The 18,741-nt window shown below is 47.7% G+C and overlaps 2 protein-coding genes across 3 annotated transcripts; both read left to right on the top strand.

Moving 5' to 3' along the window:
- Window positions 1-4,190: 4,190 nt before the first annotated feature.
- LOC147975191 (ethylene-responsive transcription factor ERF104-like) lies at window positions 4,191-4,790 on the top strand. Its single transcript, XM_087520311.1, has 2 exons — window positions 4,191-4,490; window positions 4,560-4,790. Exons 1-2 carry the CDS (start codon window positions 4,191-4,193, stop codon window positions 4,788-4,790), a joined length of 531 nt encoding a protein of 176 aa, XP_087376437.1.
- A 2,998-nt stretch (window positions 4,791-7,788) lies between these two features.
- On the top strand, window positions 7,789-13,601 carry LOC125551153 (nuclear pore complex protein NUP98A). 2 transcript variants are annotated; one of them, XM_048714313.2, is made up of 11 exons: window positions 7,789-8,045; window positions 8,426-8,923; window positions 9,560-10,015; window positions 10,165-10,380; window positions 10,652-11,133; window positions 11,267-11,336; window positions 11,427-11,478; window positions 11,881-12,019; window positions 12,188-12,301; window positions 12,398-12,575; window positions 12,662-13,601. In XM_048714313.2, the coding sequence occupies exons 1-11, from the start codon at window positions 8,027-8,029 to the stop codon at window positions 13,297-13,299; spliced, it is 2,862 nt and encodes a 953-aa protein (XP_048570270.1). In that variant the 5' UTR covers window positions 7,789-8,026; the 3' UTR covers window positions 13,300-13,601. The 2 variants fall into 2 exon arrangements, with proteins under 2 accessions (XP_048570270.1, XP_048570269.1); XM_048714312.2 differs by having other exon boundaries at window positions 11,418-11,478.
- Window positions 13,602-18,741: the final 5,140 nt, after the last annotated feature.

Here is an 18,741-nt window from a genome sequence, read left to right as displayed (position 1 = left end):
TCCCAGAGGGAGTAGGACTCTCCTGGCGCGCCTCTCCATGGCCGGCCGCACCCCCTCCCTTAGTCCTTTATATACGGAGGCAGGGGCACCCCAGAAACACACAAGTTGATCCACGTGATCATATTATTAGCCGTGTGCGGTGCCCCCTTCCACCATAGTCCTCGATAATATTGTAGCGGAGTTTAGGTGAAGCCCTGCTGCAGTAGTACATCAAGATCGTCACCACGCCGTCGTGCTGACGGAACTCTTCCCCGACACTTTGCTGGATCGGAGTCCGGGGATCGTCATCGAGCTGAACGTGTGCTAAAACTCGGAGGTGCCGTAGTTTCGGTGCTTGATCGGTCGGGCCGTGAAGACGTACGACTACATCAACCAAACGCTTCCGTTGTCGATCTACAAGGGTACGTAGATCACACTCTCCCCTCTCGTTGCTATGCATCACCATGATCTTGCGTGTGCGTAGGAAATTTTTTTAAATTACTACGTTCCCCAACATTCCTACGGTATCCGGGAGTTCCACAATATCATGGTCTAAGGAAATGATACTTGACATTAGAAAAGTTTTAGCAGATGAACTATACGATCTTGTGCTATGCTTAGGATTGGGTCTTGTCCATCACATCATTCTCCTAATGATTTGATCCCGTTATCAACGACATCCAATGTCCATGGTCAGGAAACCATAACCATCTATTGATCAACGAGCTAGTCAACTAGAGGCTTACTAGGGACATGTTGTGGTCTATATATTCACACATGTATTACGGTTTCCAGTTAATACAATTATAGCATGAACAATAGACAATTATCATGAACAAGGAAATACAATAATAACCATTTTATTATTGCCTCTAAGGCATATTTCCAACACTGCTCACCCCGTGCCAGCAGGCGATGCTGGCTGGGCCTTGACGCGGATCTGGCCCAAGCGGGCGACGTGCACGGTCAACGGGGATGAGCGGGCGAGCTGCTGCTCATTTCTGAAGAACAGAAAACACCAGCACGCCCCGCGCGATGCAGGAGATGACGACAGGGGGTCCATGCGACGGGGTCGGTGGGAATCGGCGGGAATGAGCGGATCGAGGCGCGAATCTGAGCTGCGGGACCCCATCTCCGATGATGGTGGCACCGGCTAGTGCTCCTGCTGGTCACCGGCGGTGGCAGGATGAGGTGGCGTCGGGGTTCGACGGGAGCACAGGGGCAGTGCCATTGCGTGTGCAACCTCCTGTGAAAGAGAGAAATATAGAGGTCAAGGAAGGGGAAGGCATCGCGGAGGAGAAGGAAGGGAAGGAGGAAGGAGAGGCGCGGCAGAGGGGGCCGTAGGGTTGCTACCTGGGGTTGCTGGCGACGACGAGGACGGTCATTGGAGGAGCGAAGGTGAGGCCATGGTTGCTAGCGCGGCAAGGCAAGCCTCTGCTTGTGGCGTCCATGGCAGCGCTGCTGCGACAGCACGTGCACGGCTTGCAGAAGGACGGGGCGGCAACGGGTTAGGAGCGTCGACGAAGCAGGCGACGGCTGGGGAACGAGGCACAACTCGGGCGTGGGTCCAGAGACGAGAGCGGCTAGCCTGGTCGCCGGCGTGGTCCTGTGAGAGAGAATTGAGGCGGGAGGGATAGTACAGAGAGAGGGAGAGAGAGCATCGGGGAATCCAGCCTGGTGGTTGGGCAGGTTTGGGCCGCGGATGGAGCAGCACCGGCGGCAAGAGGAAAACGAGGAGGGAGGTGGATCTGGAGGCTGTATGTGGCGAGCGATGGTTGGGAGGGATGGATCCCTAGGGGGATTTGGTTTGACGAAGGGGATGTGGGAGATGAGTGTGGCGGCGGCGGCAGGGACAAGTCCCTAGATTTTAGGGTTTTGTCCAGATTTAGACTAGGAGTTTCTTATATAAGGAAAGAGGGGGGAGTTTAGGGTAGATTCGTATCCTCCGATCGAAATCGGGCGGTCCAAGATAACTAGGTTGAGAAGTCCAAATAAGAAAACGGTGATGTTTTATAGATGTTTGGGGATGATCCGGACCCAACGGTGACAACTGAGTGGTCGGGTTCGGGGAAGTTTCGGACACGCGTGAGGGGTCGATGCGCTATGCAAAGAGGGGTTAGGCGAATGAGGTCAATTGTGTGGTTGGGCTGAGAAGAGAGAGGAGGAATGCAACCCGGCAACCGTTTCCGGAAACCGAAAACGTCCGACGTTAGACTGACTATAATGCCGCTATAGTTAACCGTTGGGGCGTCAAACGGACCCCGAATACGATGAAACTTGTCAGACGACCTACTAACAACATAACAACACCTCACGCCAACTTTCATCACATTCCGAGAACATTTTCCGGCCACTTATAAAATAATATTTCGGACGTGTCGCGGGCGCGTGCGAGAGTGGACGGGCTCAGAACGGACAACGGAAAGAACTGGGAGAACCCGGACGGATGCAAGTTTTGAAAACATGATGATGCAATGCACATGATGACATAGTAAGATGCAACACGCAAGCAAATGACATGACAAAGACAGCGAAAAATAGGAAGACACCTAATGCAACGGACTCGAGGCGTCACACCATGCCCTACGGCGCCGCCTCCCTGTGCATCCTCCCTGGCGCGCCGCCACCTCGCGGCCCCGGTGCGCAACTGCCTCGGCATGACTCTCGCGTCCACCAGTTCTCCCGCCGCTGCCTCGTCCTGCGTCTAATTTTAGGTGAAAATGTTGTCAAAATTTTGATTATATCCATATCAACTAAGTTATACATCAAAACATGTTATATCGGGTTTGAAGTTTGATTACATCCATATGAAGAAGCTTTCCTAGTTCCTGCAGCTAATCCATCAACACGTAACAAAGCTGTTAGTGTGTGCCACTAGTATTTGAGCCGTATGCTAACATCATGAGCAACGAGCAGCTATAGCAAGCTCCAGCCAGAATGTACAGTGACCACTTCAAAAGTCCACCAACATGTACATCGACCACTTCAGCTAGTCAGCCAGCAGAACAACGAGGAGGTACACATGGACGGGGGACACGCTGCAGGGGCACTTAAAGGGCTGGCGCAGTCTCTTCTCTGCCAAAGACAAGGGAGGGGCTGGAGCGCGGCCAATGGCGCGGTTTCCTGCATAGGAACGGGAGGCTAGGCATGGGGATGCGGCGGCTTGCCGGAGAGGAGGTGCGGCGAGGCGGCAACGTCTGGGAGAAGGCAAGGTGAGGCAGCGGCGTCAGGGAGAAGGCACGGCGAGTCGACGGCGCACTGCTTTGTTTCTCTGTCTGCTGTACGTTCATAAGAGCACGTTATTTGATCGAACAAAAACGAGGTGAAACGAACCGAGGGCAAATCCGTCCTAAAAGTATGACGTCTCGGCTTAGGCATGGAAAAGTAAGGAAAAACTCAATTTGTGGTGTTTTATCCAGTTACCAATGAAAAGTGTGCTATTTAGTCCAATAAATAGAAAGATGTGCTATAGGAGCAAAGTCCCAGAAAAGGTGTGGCATTTTATCAAATTACTCATGTAGGTAAGAAACATCTCCATAGAAGAAGATGTAGATGCAAAAAATACGTAACTTTTGCATCTTCGAGGACCAAAAACACCTCTTCAACAGATCATGTAGATGTAATGTAAACTACAACACCTTGCGGTACAAATTTACATCTCCATCTGCAAGAGATGTAAAACGGTTGGTCGCGTGCCAGCCGCCAACCGTTGTTTCACTTCCTTTCCCCACCCACCTCGCCTTCTTGCTGTCGCTCAGCCGCATTGCCGCCACTGCCCACCCACCCGCTCGCCGGACTGCGCCACTCTCGCCCCATGCCAGATCCGGCCTCTCCACCACCCCCGCCGCTGGTACCGGCGCGTTTCGGCTGCCACCGCCGCCGCCTCCCGATTCGTCTCTGCCACCGTGTCCGCCGTTGCCGCAGCCACCACCCGGCCACCAAGCCTCCGCCCAGCCATCAACACACCGCCGCTCCGCCCCACACATCGTGAATCGGCTACATTCTCCCCCTCTCCCCGCCACACCGCCGCCCGATTTGGCTGTCCGCCTACCCACCACACCGCCACCGCCACCGCCGCCCGATTTGGCCACTAGACAGCACCGCCCAGCCCCACGAACACCGCCACTGCCTTCAGCCATCGTCCCTCCAGTCGCCGTTGTCGTCGGCCCAATTCGACCACCGCATTTTGGCCGCCCCATCCCGTCGTCGCCATGCCACCGAAGAAGATCCCGAAGAGCAAGAAGGGGTTCTTTGGTGTGAGGGCGAAGCCCTCCGGCAACTTCGAGGTGGAGTTCAGCAACGCCGGCTGCCGCTTTTGGCTCAGCACCTACCCCATCGTCCATGAGGCCGCGCGTGCCTACGACATGGCGGTGTGGCGTGCCGAGAGGTCGAGGAAGGACCTCAACTTACCGGAGATCGAGACCCAGGCGAATGCGGAGTTGCTCATGTCGAGGGGCATTCACATGGAGGAGATCACGACGAAGAAGGCGAAGAAGAGGCCTGCCATTATCGTTAGTCCCGACGACAGTGACGAGGCGGCGATGGCGAGGTTCTGACATGAGCATCTGGAGTATGTGCAGGCCGAGCAGGAGTTCTGGTCGAAGCACGATGTGGAGCAGAAGAGGAAGAATGAGGAGGGCGAGGCTGACCCCTCGACAGTTATCCCCGACGAGTCTGACTCGTCGGACTGGGGTGACACGGAGGAGGAGGATGAGGGTAGGACGACCTGGACAAGGACGAGTTCTGGGAGCAGTTTAGGAGCTCCGACGAGGATTGTAGGTTCATCTTCGAGTTGTAGTAGTGTGAACTAGTAGTAGTTGTTGGAGTAGTAGTGTGATGGATGTAGTAGTTTGAACTAGTAGTAGTCCTTCAAATTAGAATTATGTTCAATTATGTTTAAATTAGAACTATGTTTATTATGTTTGAAATAAAGTAGTAGTTGAACAAACTATGTTTGACTTATGTTTGAAATGAAGTAGTATTTGAAGTTTCTAATTTTTTACATCTCCAGTTTACATCACCTATTGGAGTTGCACTTTTACATCTCCGTTTTGCATCATCTATTGTTGGAGTTGGCTCTTTTTTGGAGATAAAAAACACTTTTTAGAGATGTAAATTTTTACATCTATTTTACATCTCCAAATTTGCATCTTCTATTGAAGATGCTCTAACTGAAGACCACCATTGCTGGGTTTTTTTAAACACAACCATTGTTGGTGTTTTTCTATGACAATCAAGCGATTTATTATGTCGTCACAATGTTTTTATCATGATTGTAATTTTTTGTTGGTGGCTTACCAAGCTGTCGTAGGTCAACCTAACCAGACATGGCGGCCAACGCCTAAATATCACCAGATTGTGATCCTCGAAATACGAGATAAATGACACAAAAGTACAGAGTGTTCTATGATTCATGTATGATCGCGCCATAGCTCGACGAACTGCATTTCTTGATGTCTTCCACCACCGCTTTGCAGTCTAAAGTGACATGTATCCCGCTAGAGTTTAGATCCTCAGCAAGTGCAAGAGCTTCCCCGACTCCAAGCACTTGGAGGGTTGTAGGGCCTGTATTCCCCCTGAAGATAATCGCTAAAGCTCCCAAGTAAGCACCATTATGATATGGACTTACTGATGTCACTGTTCCAACACCCAAGTTCTTTGAGACCACAACATCAACATTAAGTTTGGCTAGTCCCATGGCAGAGCGATCCACTTTACTGGTCTGGTTGTTGTGAAAGTAGTGTTTACTACACTTGGCTCCTTTAGTTGATGTAGCTCTGACAATAAAGACGTGATAAAAAAGGTGAGTTGACATTGCACTTTGAAAAATATCCTCGTAGATAGCTTTTCTCCTTGCTCCCCACATTGTCCAGAGAGTCACCACCAAACAGATAAATTCTTCTTGAGAAAGAGTTTCTTACACAGCGAACAAGAAGTTTCTTGCATTGCCATGATGGTTCTCACACATCTGTTACACCAACACCTCATCTGAAAGACCCAAACGCTCCAAGCCATAGAACAATTGATCAAATCATGTCTCCATAAGTCCTCTGTCCCATACAGGACACAAGTAGAAGTCGTGGACATGTTCCTATGGCGAAGAACGTCCGTTGTTGGAACTGAAAGTTGGGCAAACTGCCACTAGAAGACCTTCAACTTAGAAGGAACCTGAACCTTCCACATCTCCATCCATGCATTACTCGTTGTCTTGACATCTAAGTTGCATGCACTACCATCAATCCAATTCTCCCTCTGTAATTTCGTGTTTATGATCATCCGATAGTCTGACTTGACCATGAACTTACCCTGATCCAGGCCCAAAAATCAATGTTTATGGTGCATAATGAAATGGCAAGGATAGTTTCAACATCCATCAGCAAGAATGTCTCGCGGACAAGCTTCTCACCTAGCTAGTGAGCGTTGGATCAATTTGTTCAGAAACTAGGCGTGGTGGCTAGGGAACCAATGATGCACTGGCCTCTTCATGTATTCTCTTTCAATCCAGTTTTGGGTCCAAACTTCCATTGTGTTTCCATTACCAATCATGCGAATTAATTTCTGCTTTAATATATCTCTCCCATCTAGGATTACTCACCAAAACTGTGATGGATGCCCTCCCAACTCAGCCTCCAAAAGTAAACGGTTAGGGAAGTGCACTGCTTTGAGTATCCTACCACTGAGAGAAGTGGGATCATGTATAACCCTCTGTGCCTGTTTGGCTAAGAGTGCCCATCTAAATATCTCAAGATCAAGGAAGCCCAATCCACCTGGATGCTTTAGTTGTGTCAAGATGTCCCATGATACCCAACAAGGTTTTCCGCTTCCCCTGTTTGCTACCCCACCAGAGCCGGCAAGTAAATGGTGGTAATGTTTTAACATAAAACCCTTGGCAATTTGAAACATGCCATAGAATAAACCGGTATAGCTCGTGCCACAGCTTTAATTAAGACCTCCTTCCTTGCTGCAGATTGAAGTTTCTCCATCCATCCTCGAACCTTCTCCCAGGCACGGTCCCTCAAGTATTTAAATGTGCCCATTCTTGACTGGCCCACATCAGCAGGCATACCGAAGTACATGCCACTCAATGATTCGTTCTAAATGTTTAGGGAGTTTTTGGCCACTTCTCACATTGAGTGCGGGCATCCCTTACTGAAAAGAATCAAGGTATTTTCCTTATTGATCCTCTGGCCATAAGCCTTGGAGTATGTATCCAGTAGGTTTGACGCTGCATTCGCCAGCTCCACACTTAACTTTTAAAGCAGCATCATATCATTTGCGAGCAAAAGGTGGTTGACGGCCGGAGCCGTGGGTGCCACCTTAATTCCTTCGAGCACTGATGACTAAGAACTGAATTTTAAAAGACACGAAAGCCCCTCCACTGTAATCAAGAAAAAGTAAGGAGAGATCGGGGCCGAATACCACGAGTGAGTTTAAATTCTTCAAGTTTTTCACCATTAAGAAAAACTGGAAACGAAAATGACTGAACCATGTTTTTTTCTTTGACGGCAAATGACTGAACCATGTTTATAACGGTGTCCACCCATGCTTTCATTTTTTTTAGACAAACCCATGCTTTCACGAGCCAAGCTCCATCCATGGCATGCATTTGAGGAACTTCACGTGTACATGGGCCTGAAGCCCTGAGGGCCCAGCAAACCCTTTCGTGGTCTTTGTTGGCGTTGAAAGTAAGCTACGCGGCGCGGTAGAGAATAGCGTCAGCTGGCCGCTGGTGTCTGTCCTGTGGGCTGTGGCGTTGTTCCTAAGCTATCCTGCCCCGCTATATAGAGCCGCGGCACGGTCCCAAGAGGCCAAAGAGACAGACGCCGGGGCCCCACCCTCCAGCCTCAGATCCAGATCCCCCTCCTCCACTTTTCGATTATCTTTTCGTCTCCTCCTAAACCAACACCAACACCACATCGATCGACAGCGAGGAAGGAGAAGCAACCCCCACCTCCACCCGGCTGCCGCCGCCGCCGCCGCAGCCGCAGCCGCCGACGGCCCGGTGATCCACCGTCTCCTCCGCGGCCACCACCACGATCAACCAGCCATGTTCGGCGCTAGCAATCGTAAGCACCCTCCTCTCCTTTCCCTCACCCCCGCACGCCATCCCCTGACCTAGGTAGGGTTTCCCCGTGCGCCCTACCTAGTAGTAGCTTTCCCTCGATTGCTGTCGGTATTGCTAGTAAGTAGTAGCCATTATCTCATCGTCCGCTGTGATCGGCGGCTAGGTTTCGCAGTCGAGATCCCCCATTTGATGATACGTTACTAATAATAATGCTTTCGCGCTACAGTGTTGATAAACTGTCCATCAAGTTTTTCTGCCTGGGTATATGATTCTTCTATTGTTTTGCCGTTGGTTGCGGATTTCAGTCCAGTTTTACCTATGAAAGTTAATTATTGACGCCATTGTTGCTAACCTGCTGTTTGATCATCCTTTTTTTTGCAGCATTCGGGCAGTCATCCGCCAGCCCTTTCGGGCAGACCTCAACCAACCCCTTCGGGACCCAACAGGGCTTTGGCCAGCCCAGCACCACCACCAACAATCCCTTCGCGCCCAAACCCTTCGGCAGCCCGACCCTCGCATTCGGGGCGCCAACAGGGACCACCTCGCCCTTCGGCGCTACCTCCACCTTTGGCCAGCCATCCGCTCCGGCCTTTGGCGCCACTTCCACTGGCGCCTTTGGCCAGCAGTCCGCCCCGGCCTTTGGCGCTACGTCCACTGGTGCCTTCGGCCAGCAATCCACCCCTGCGTTTGGCTCTACATCCACTGGCGCCTTCGGCCAGCAACCCGCGTTTGGTGCTACATCAACCGGTGCCTTTGGCCAGCCATCCACACCTGCATTTGGTACCCCGTCCTCCTCTCCGTTTGGGAGCTCCACGCCAGCTTTTGGTACATCGCCAGCCCCCGCGTTTGGCGCCACATCCTCTAACAACTTTGGCGGTGGTTTGTACCATTCTCGCAACCTCAGCATTTAATTTCTGTTCTTCTGCAACTTGGAACACATTTGTTATGCTGCATTTACTGAATCTTTACCTGTCTAGCACCTGCTATGTGTTTAATTGCCAACCTTGATATATCAAAGAAGAATCTGGCAATGAATCTTGCAACTCACTATTATAGACAGAACAAAGCTATGCTACAGCAACCTTTTAGGTTGTGTTATCTAGCACTACAGTTTAAAGCTTTACTTTGAAATATCTCTGTCAAGTACGTATTAAAAATAGTAACTGCTGCTACTAGTTGAAGTTTATGATCGGTAGGACTATTTCCTTCATCACTTCATCAGTAGGAGTGTAGGACTAACACTTGAAATACTGTCGCCCTATAAACTCGTTAGTCCATGCTGTCCCTTTGCTACTGCATAGAAATAAAGGGTAGGTTTCTGAAGGTAATAGATGCTACTACCTCCGTCCCATAATATAAGATGTCATTACAACCGAGATATGATTATCTCGGTTGTAATAACATCCTATATTATGGGACGGAGGGAGCACTATTTTTGTTTTGTTCTCGTTTCCTTTTTAGACCGATAGTTTTATGGCTTGCGATTTAACGCTCTCTACTCTGCAAAATTTTCAGGATCTTTATTTGGACAAAAGCCAAGCTTTGGTGGGTTTGGATCAACTCCTAGCCAGTCTAGTCCATTTGGTAGCACATTTCAGCAAACACAGCCAACATTTGGCAACAGCACTTTTGGCACCACAACTACGCCGGCCTTTGGTTCCACAACAACGGCAGCATTTGGCTCCACAACGACTCCAGCATTTGGCTCAACATCAACATCCTTATTTGGTGGTGCTTCCAGCACCCCAGCATTTGGTTCGACGCAATTTGGTTCAACCACAACTCCTGGTTTTGGATCTTCAGGTACCGGAGCATTTGGTGTGAGTAGTGCTCCAGCTTTTGGAACTTCAACCACACCAGCAAGTGCTTTTGGTTTTGGTTCTTCACCGTCTTTTGGACAATCAGCAGCTGCAACTGGTACCAGCCTCTTCGGAACAACTTCACCCTTTGGAGCACAAACTTCTCCATTCGGTAGGTTCCCCCACTGGATATTCAACTTACTTGGTTATGTTTGTATAATTTTGGCTTGGTGTTGAGTGCATCACCCTGTGTTACATTCCATGTGCTCTAGCAGTTGTGTAATTGCGGATTATCTTATCAGTTTCTTTTTTGAGTTTCAGGCTCTCAAACAGCTGCACCAGCATTCGGGCAAACTACGTTTGGAAGTCAATCTGGAGGAACCAGAATACAGCCTTATGTACAAACACCTGATACTGACACTGCTGCAAGTGGTTCTCAGCCTGCTGCAAAACTTGATTCCATATCAGCCATGCCTGCATACAAAGAGAAGAGTCATGAAGAATTGAGGTGGGAAGATTATCAGCGTGGGGACAAAGGTAAAGGAAATTTCTGGAATCGAGTAGTATGCTATTGCTTTATATGTGACCTCATTTCTAGACATTTGCGGCTAATGGTTCTTATTTTCTATGAACTGGGATAGATATTATGTTCTGGCTTCTGGTATAGCTTAGCTGTAGTCCTTTTCCCCCTTAATTGCAATTAAACTGAACTCATATTACTTCTATTTCAAATGTCCCATTATTTTGCTGCTTGTATCATTAGATTTTAAGTTGTGAAATTTTTAATGTTTGAACTTTGAACCCTCAGGTGGACCAAACTCTTCTGCAACTCCAGCAGTGAACAACTTCTTATCTCCACAGCCAAGTTTCCAACCAAATCAACCAGCACCAGTGAATCCATTTACTAACCCCTCACCCTCACCTTTTTCGAGTGCTTTTGCTACTACTCCGAACCCGTTTTCATCGCCCGCAACTACTACCTCCTCGTTTGGACAAACAAGTGGTTCTACATTCCCAGCAAACACTTCATCTTCTCTATTTGGAAATAATACCACCACTTCACTATTCAACAACCCAAATCCTTTCAATGTTGGGTCATCCACTAGTAATAGCACTCAATCATCTGGGCTGTTTACGTCTTCCCCTACAATGGGGCAGCAGCCATTTGGCCACTCATTTAACCAGCAATCAAGCACTCCAGCTTTCTCCACCAGTATGTTCAATACATCTAACATCGGAATCACTGGAGGTGGAGGGATGTTTGGCAACACATCTTCACCTTTTCAAACAGTAAGCATCCTATTCCCTTGCAATTACCATATTTTGTTTAGATAATTATTCTTCATAAATCATTGATCCTTGATATTTGTTTTCTATATCTTTTGCTTTGCAAATAACGAGTTGCTCTTTGCTCATTTTTAAGTCATCATTTCAACAATCTGCCCCTGTTCAACCTACAAACTCGTTCTCATTCCAACCTCAGACTCAACCAGGTTAGTATTCAGACCCCTAATACTTAATGTTTCCTTCTCATTAACAATTTTTTTGAGCTTTTGTGTGTATGCCACTTGAAGCTTTGACAGGTGGATTCTCTGGTGTTTCCAACCCGATGAATATGGCTCCATTCGGACAGCAGTATGACTATTCCATTTACTTATCGCATGTACATTTATTCTTTCCTTTTTATGGGTGGAAGTACAGATGAGGTGAACGTAAATATGGTGCAACAAACAAAAGTGATATATAATGTGGAGATGGATAGTGTAGGCTTGTAGAGAAAGAAACTACTTAATGGTCCTGTGAGTCAATTGTATATGCTAGCTTTGCGCTGCTGTGTTCTTGTTTATCTCTATAGTGGAACACAGAGTTTTTACTTGGTTCATAATTTAATTGTATTCACGGATAATAAATACTAAGAAACACTTATTATCACTTAATTATTATGATTTGGCATCTATTTTCTTCGAATTTAGTAGTCAGTGCATTATTTTTTCAAATTGTAAGTTCGTAAAACAGCCTGTTGCATTCTTGATGCAGAACTACTAGCCAGTCCAATATGGTAATGCAGCCGACTCTTGTTTCAAATCCCTTTGGGACCCTTCCAGCAATGCCTCAGATGTCCATTGGGAATGGTGGATCCTCACCTTCTATCCAATATGGGATATCAAGTTTGCCGGTTAGTATTTTCTTTACCATCTTTAAGTATTTGCAGTAGTTTCTGCAGCGTGGAAGGATAGTAGAGATGAGCAAGGAGGGTATTATTTATAGCAGTTCGTGCTACTGAGGTATCTAGAGCCACGAGGAAGGACATTTGCTTGACAAAAACATTTACTCTGCCCTGCAGGTTGCTGAGAAGCCCCTTCCGAGCAGAACATTATCAATGGTGGTTCCTAGGCATTTGTCACAGAGGAGGATAAAGCTGCTGCCACGAAAATATAATGCAACATCCAATGGCAAGGTTAGGACTGTTATTTAGTTTATATTTCTTTATCATTGGAGTTTTATGAAAGCCGTTTGAGAAATAATTGTGTGGTTCTGTTTTTTGTTCCTTCAGGTTCCATTCTTTGCTGATGATGAAGAATCCCCTGTAACACCAAAAGCGGATGCCTTTTTCATCCCTAGAGAGAACCCAAGAAGTTTGATAATCCGTCCAACAGACCAGTGGCCTTCACGTAGTGTGGTTGGCCAACAATCAATTCCAAGGGATTCAACTGATAATGACAAACATAAAGGTATTTATTTAGAACTGTCTGTATTCTTTCTCCCCTAGACTTGCAAAATTGTTTGTCGCTTGTTTCTGATTTGAGGTACTGTACAGATGCTTTTGTTGGGAGGGAGCACAATAAGGCTGCCATGACACCAACTCGGTCTGGTACAGTGGAGAATGGCATCCACATTGCATCAAGCGAGCCTGGGGCTGTGGCTCGGCATATGAATGGTGCTACCGTTGAGAAGATGATGCCTCGGCTCTCCCAGGCAGATTACTTCACGGAGCCCAGTCTAGAGGAGCTTGCTGCCAAAGAACGTGCTGAGCCAGGCTACTGTAGTCAGGTTGTAGACTTCATTGTTGGGCGTGAAGGTTATGGCAGCATCAAATTCTTGGGAGAAACTGATGTAAGGGGCCTTGATCTGGAGTCGATTGTGGAATTCAATAACCGTGAAGTGATTGTGTACAAGGACGATAGCAAGAAGCCCCCAGTTGGCGAGGGCCTGAACAAAGCTGCTTTGGTGACCCTCCTGAACATCAAGTGCATGAATAAGAAGACGGGTGAGCAGTACACGCAAGGGCCGAGGTTGGAGAAGTTCAAGGAGATGTTGGTGAAGAAGGCTGATGAGCAGGGGGTGGAGTTTATCTCGTTTGACGGTGCCAAGGGCGAGTGGAAGTTCAGGGTGAAGCACTTCAGCTCCTACGGGTTTAGTGAAGCCCAAGCCGACGACCTGGCCGATTCCTTGTAGCTTTGTCGATAGGTGCTTGTTTTCTTTTGGATGAACGGTGGACACTCGATTCCATGTAGCTTTGGTCGATGTAGCTGGTCTGGTCTGGTCTGGGAGAATATTGGTTGTCATGCCTTTCTTCTCTGAATGCTGCTATGAGTTCCTTCCCATGTTCTTCTGTACATATCCTTTTTTCTTGCAGAATGCACAAAAATTACATTCTGGCACCAATCTAGCAATGAACTGACATCTGTACAAATCTAGTCGATGAATAATCTTGTTACTGTCTTGGATAGAATGCATCCTTTTGGCAGTTTATCTTATGCCTGCGGCCTCTATGGTTTTCTTAATATTTTTTTTGTTTGCGTAATGTAATCATCATTAGCCAAGTCTCATAACAGTACGAAGAACTAACATTATATTCCCTAAAAAGATTGTACTACCTCTGCTCGGAATTAATTGTTGCTCAAACTAATGTATTCACACAGACAACGTGGCTGTGAGGCATTTCTGGCATTTCACTCTGTACATTATCTTTCCATCGTCTACTACAAACTATCGTACGCAATTTGCATACTCTCGAGAAAAAAGATAGACAATGGTAGCATGCTTTGTGTTCACTCTTCTCCAATCCTTCTCTTTGAACAGGTTGTGCACAGTTGAAAAAAAAACAGAGAACATGTTGTGCAGAGTTTGCTCCGTAGCCCACGTGGACAGCCCAGGTGGACGAGAATCAACAAAAATAATGTAATGGTTTTGGAGGTATGAGACGTCTGATCAAGTCCAATCTTCAGATCAATTATCTCCTGTCAAATTCCTTTCCATCGCAAGGTTTGGGAGCCTCCAAAAACATCCTGTTCCGACCGCCCTCTATCTCCAAAAAAAAAGCACGCCCAAATCCCTCTTAATCCCGCACCTGCCTAGTCTAGTTTGCTTGGTTTTGTTCCTCCCAAATCGCTCCCGGTATTCTTGTAGAATTTTTTTAGAACACAGTATAGACGCAAGCGCTCATACATACGCGCATACACTCATCCTATGAATGCAGACACACACATCCTACCCCTATGAGCATCTTTGAGAGACTGAGCCGGCATATCATTTTGAGATTTGCAAAGTCGCCGTAGGCGCCTCGTCGTCGACGAGAACGTCTCCTGTCACTGAAAGCGCATCGCCGGAAATCCGGAAATAAATCAAGAAATAATGCAAGCACCAGGACTTGAACCCTCCTCCAAAAACATCCTATTCCAACCGCCCTCTATCTCCGAAAAAAAACCGCACGCCCAAATCCCCCTTAATCCCGCACCTACCTAGTCTAGTTTGCTCGGTTTTGTTTCCTCCCAAATCGATCCCAGTATTCTTGCAGTTAATGTGTATAAGCTCACAAAACCACCAATCAGTTCCGGTGAAATTGTTTGGTACTCGCTCCGTTCCAAATTACTCGTCGTAGAAATGGATGTATCTAAAACTAAAATACATCTAGATACATCCAAACTTGCGATAAGTAATTCGGAACAGAGGGAGTAGATCACAGGAATATGCACCCACATGTTGGTGGCAAAAATCCCTGATTTCCAATTCTAAATTTCTACGCTTCCAACACGTGAGTTATATTGAGATAACACTAACACATGCTTCGATTTATCCTTGCTTCCTGACATACTGTATGAGTTTCTTCAGTCTAGATAGTTTATGGCAATATACAAACATGCTTCTTTTGTTTTTCACTCTTTGAAGTCACGCCTCCGAATGAGAAGGTATTGCATTGCATGAATCGCCAGCTGGTCCGAATCAAAGGTATTGCACTGATTATTCTCAATTTGATGTTTCAGCTATCCATGTTTTGTAAGCATCATTATGTGCTTCGACATTCCAGATTGTTTGCATCGATGGTTGCTTCTTAATGTCCATGCTTCTTAACTTTACTATATGTTTTCTTAGGTCAAGATAGTTTAGGACAATAGAAACATACTTCTACTTCTTATATTTTTTTCTTATATTGTGAAGATCATTGTTTGCATTTAAACACTATCATCATGCTTCATATTTTCCATATATTTGATGATGTATGCTTCCAGCAGTTGGGCGCCGCCGGAGACATATATGGAAGCATACGTGGAAGCGACCGATGCATACACCTAGAAGTGTGATGACACCTGGATCTTCCCTACAATGAAGACGATCACACATGAAGAGAAGCAAGTCTACAATCTATAGGAAACATATGATATTAACTTAGAAGCAGTGTACGTACTATTGGGGTTTTGGAAGAAAATAATTTTGTATCATGCCTTGAACTTAGTGTATGAACAAATGAAGCAGGAAACAAGCTCATATTCTGTCGCGCACAAACAAAAGCATAGTTTTGTAGGACAAACGTAAAAGGACTTCATGCAAAAGCGATGACCACGTCCGTCATCATCTTGGTCGCTCTTCACTCCGCACCACCTCCATCGAGGTCATCGCCGCCCTCCAATCCATCGCCGGCACTTGTTCCAACTCCGGCACCGAAATCATCGACGGGCGCACTGAATGCATCGACGACATTGGTTCCAAATCCCGCTGAGAAAACATCGCCAGCACTGTAACACGCACCGGCCGACGCAAGCATCCTCCTCTTCAAGATGTCTCTCCTTGCCATATCATGCCATTCTTTGGTGGATGTCGTCCATATCATTGCGGTCCAATGTCACGATCCTATCCTCTTTGGTAAGAAGCTTGGACATGGCTTTGTTCTCAGCGGCATGTGCTCTTCTCTCCTCAATGATCGCCTTGCGCAACCCCTCGTCCTTGAGAAATTACCACTTCTCTTACTTCTCTCGTGCCTTCTTCTCGGCCAACTCTTTCTTTGTCTTCAATGTCTTCGCTAACATCAACTCATTTGATTGCACCATGGCATCTATCTTGTCCCGCAAGCTCGATGCTTCGTGTTCCCTCTTGATTTTCTCCTTTGTCTTCTTGTCACTATCGGGCTTGTCCAAGTTTCTTGGGCCATCATCATCTTCATCTTCATCCATGTTCATAACTGAACCTCTCTTCGGTGGGGATTCTTTGTTAATCAACTTCCATTTGTCGCACTCTTTGATCATATCCCATCAATGCTCTAGTTTAAATTTTTTGCCTTCGAAAGCTTTCATGTCTTTGTATATTTGTTGGGCAGTTTTGTCCTACACAATTAGAACAAAGTCAAATGATGCAATCACTTCATATGATGCAAATGATGTGTACAACTTGGAACGTGAAAACGAACTCATATAGTCAGATTCCACTTGGAGGTGCACTGCGAACTTGTTCCAAGCAAGCTGCCCAACGGCTATAAATCGACTTGATCACGTCCCAACGACCTTGGAGTGACCGAAAGGTCCGTGGTGTTCTATTGGGATGCTTGACCATCATGCGGAAGTATTGATCTTCGATTATTTCCCAATATCTCTTGGAGGTTTGCAAGCATCAAGAGACACCGCACTCCAAGCCTTGATCAAGATTTGATCTTCCAAGATCGTGTAGTTCTTCGATCTCACATTTTTTTTTGCTTGCGCTTGCTCATACGCACTCTCATCCACTTCCTCCACTTCATCTTCACCACCGTGATCATCCACACCACCCTCTATTTCATTGTAATCGAAATCAGCGAATGGGGCTTGATCGATGTTGACGGCTGAGGGAGTCCTGGATTAGGGGGTGTTCGGATAGCCGGACTATACCTTCAGCCGGACTCCTGGACTATGAAGATACAAGATTGAAGACTTCGTCCCGTGTCCGGAAGGGACTTTCCTTGGCGTGGAAGGCAAGCTTGGCGATACGGATATGTAGATCTCCTACCATTGTAACCGACTTCGTGTAACCCTAATCCTCTCCGGTGTCTATATAAACCGGAGGGTTTTAGTCCGTAGGACAACATACACATCAACAATCATACCATAGGCTAGCTTCTAGGGTTTAGCCTCTCTGATCTCGTGGTAGATCTACTCTTGTACTACCCATATCATCAATATTAATCAAGTAGGACGTAGGGTTTTACCTCCATCGAGAGGGCCCGAACCTGGGTAAAACTTCGTGTCCCTTGCCTCCCGTTACCATCCGGCCTAGACGCACAGTTCGGGACCCCCTACCCGAGATCCGCCGGTTTTGACACCGACATTGGCGCTTTCATTGAGAGTTCCTCTGTGTCGTCGCCGTCAGGCTCGATGGCTTCTACGATCATCAATAGCGACGCAGTCCAGGGTGAGACCTTCCTCCCCGGATAGATCTTCGTCTTTGGCGGCTTCGCACTGCGGGCCAATTCACTTGGCCATCTGGAGTAGATCGAAAGCTACGCCCCTGGCCGTCAGGTCAGATTTGGAAGTTTAAACTACACGGCTGACATCCGCGGGGACTTGATCTTCGACGGATTCGAGCCACTGCCGAGCGTGCCGCACTGTCCCGACGAGCATGATCTAGCTCTGCCGCCGAACAGTGCCCTGGAGGCCGCACCCGCATCAGCTTCGACCCTTAATTCGGAGCCAACTGCGCCGATCGAGGATGGGCGGTTGGATGCCACCTCGGGGGCTGCGATCCCAACGGCGATTGAGCCGAACACCAGCCCCGTACTCTGCGAGACTCGTGACTCCAAGGAGCCGGACTCCTCTCCGGACTCCGAACCCTCCGCGCCCCTGCCAATCGAATCCGATTGGGCGCCGATCATGGAGTTTACTGCCACGGACATCTTTCAGCACTCGCCTTTCAGCGATATCCTGAAGAAACTGAAGTCTCTCTCTTTATCAAGAGAGCCCTGGCCGGACTACGGTCAGCAAGGTTGGGGTACGGATGATGAAGAAATTCAAAGCCCACCCACCACCCACTTTGTAGCCACTGTCGACGACTTAACCGACATGCTCAACTTCGACTCCGAAGACATCGACGGTATGGACGCCGATGAAGGAGATGATGAAGAACCAGCGCCTACCAGGCCCTGGAAAGCCACCTCGTCATATGACATATACATGGTGGACACTCCAAAAGAAGGATATGGCGATGGAACAGCGGAGGATGACCCCTCCAAGAAACAGCCTAAGCGCCGGCGTCAGCGGCGCCGCTCAAAATCCCGCCCAAACAAATACGGTGATTCCAGCACGGGAGATAATAATACTCCGGAAAGTGCCGAAGAAAACCCCCTCCAGCAAGATTTAGCACAGGAGGATGGAGAAACCAGCCCTCATGAGAGAGCGGCAGACAGAGAGGTCGAGGACGGTAATTATATGCCTCCCTCCGAAGATGAGGCAAGCCTCGACGACGACAAATTCGTCGTGCCAGAGGATCCCGTCGAGCAAGAGCGTTTTCAACGCAAGCTTATGGCCACGGCAAGAAGCCTCAAGAAAAAACAGCAACAACTTAGAGCTGATCAAGATTTGCTAGTCGACAGATGGACTGAAGTCCTTGCGGCCGAAGAGCATAAACTCGAGCGCCCCTCCAAGAGCTACCCAAAGC

Source organism: Triticum urartu, chromosome 4A (assembly GCF_056163025.1).
Source record: "Triticum urartu cultivar PI428250 chromosome 4A, HENAU_Tu73, whole genome shotgun sequence".
NCBI lineage: Eukaryota > Viridiplantae > Streptophyta > Magnoliopsida > Poales > Poaceae > Triticum > Triticum urartu.
This window is presented reverse-complemented; position numbering and strand designations above follow the sequence as displayed.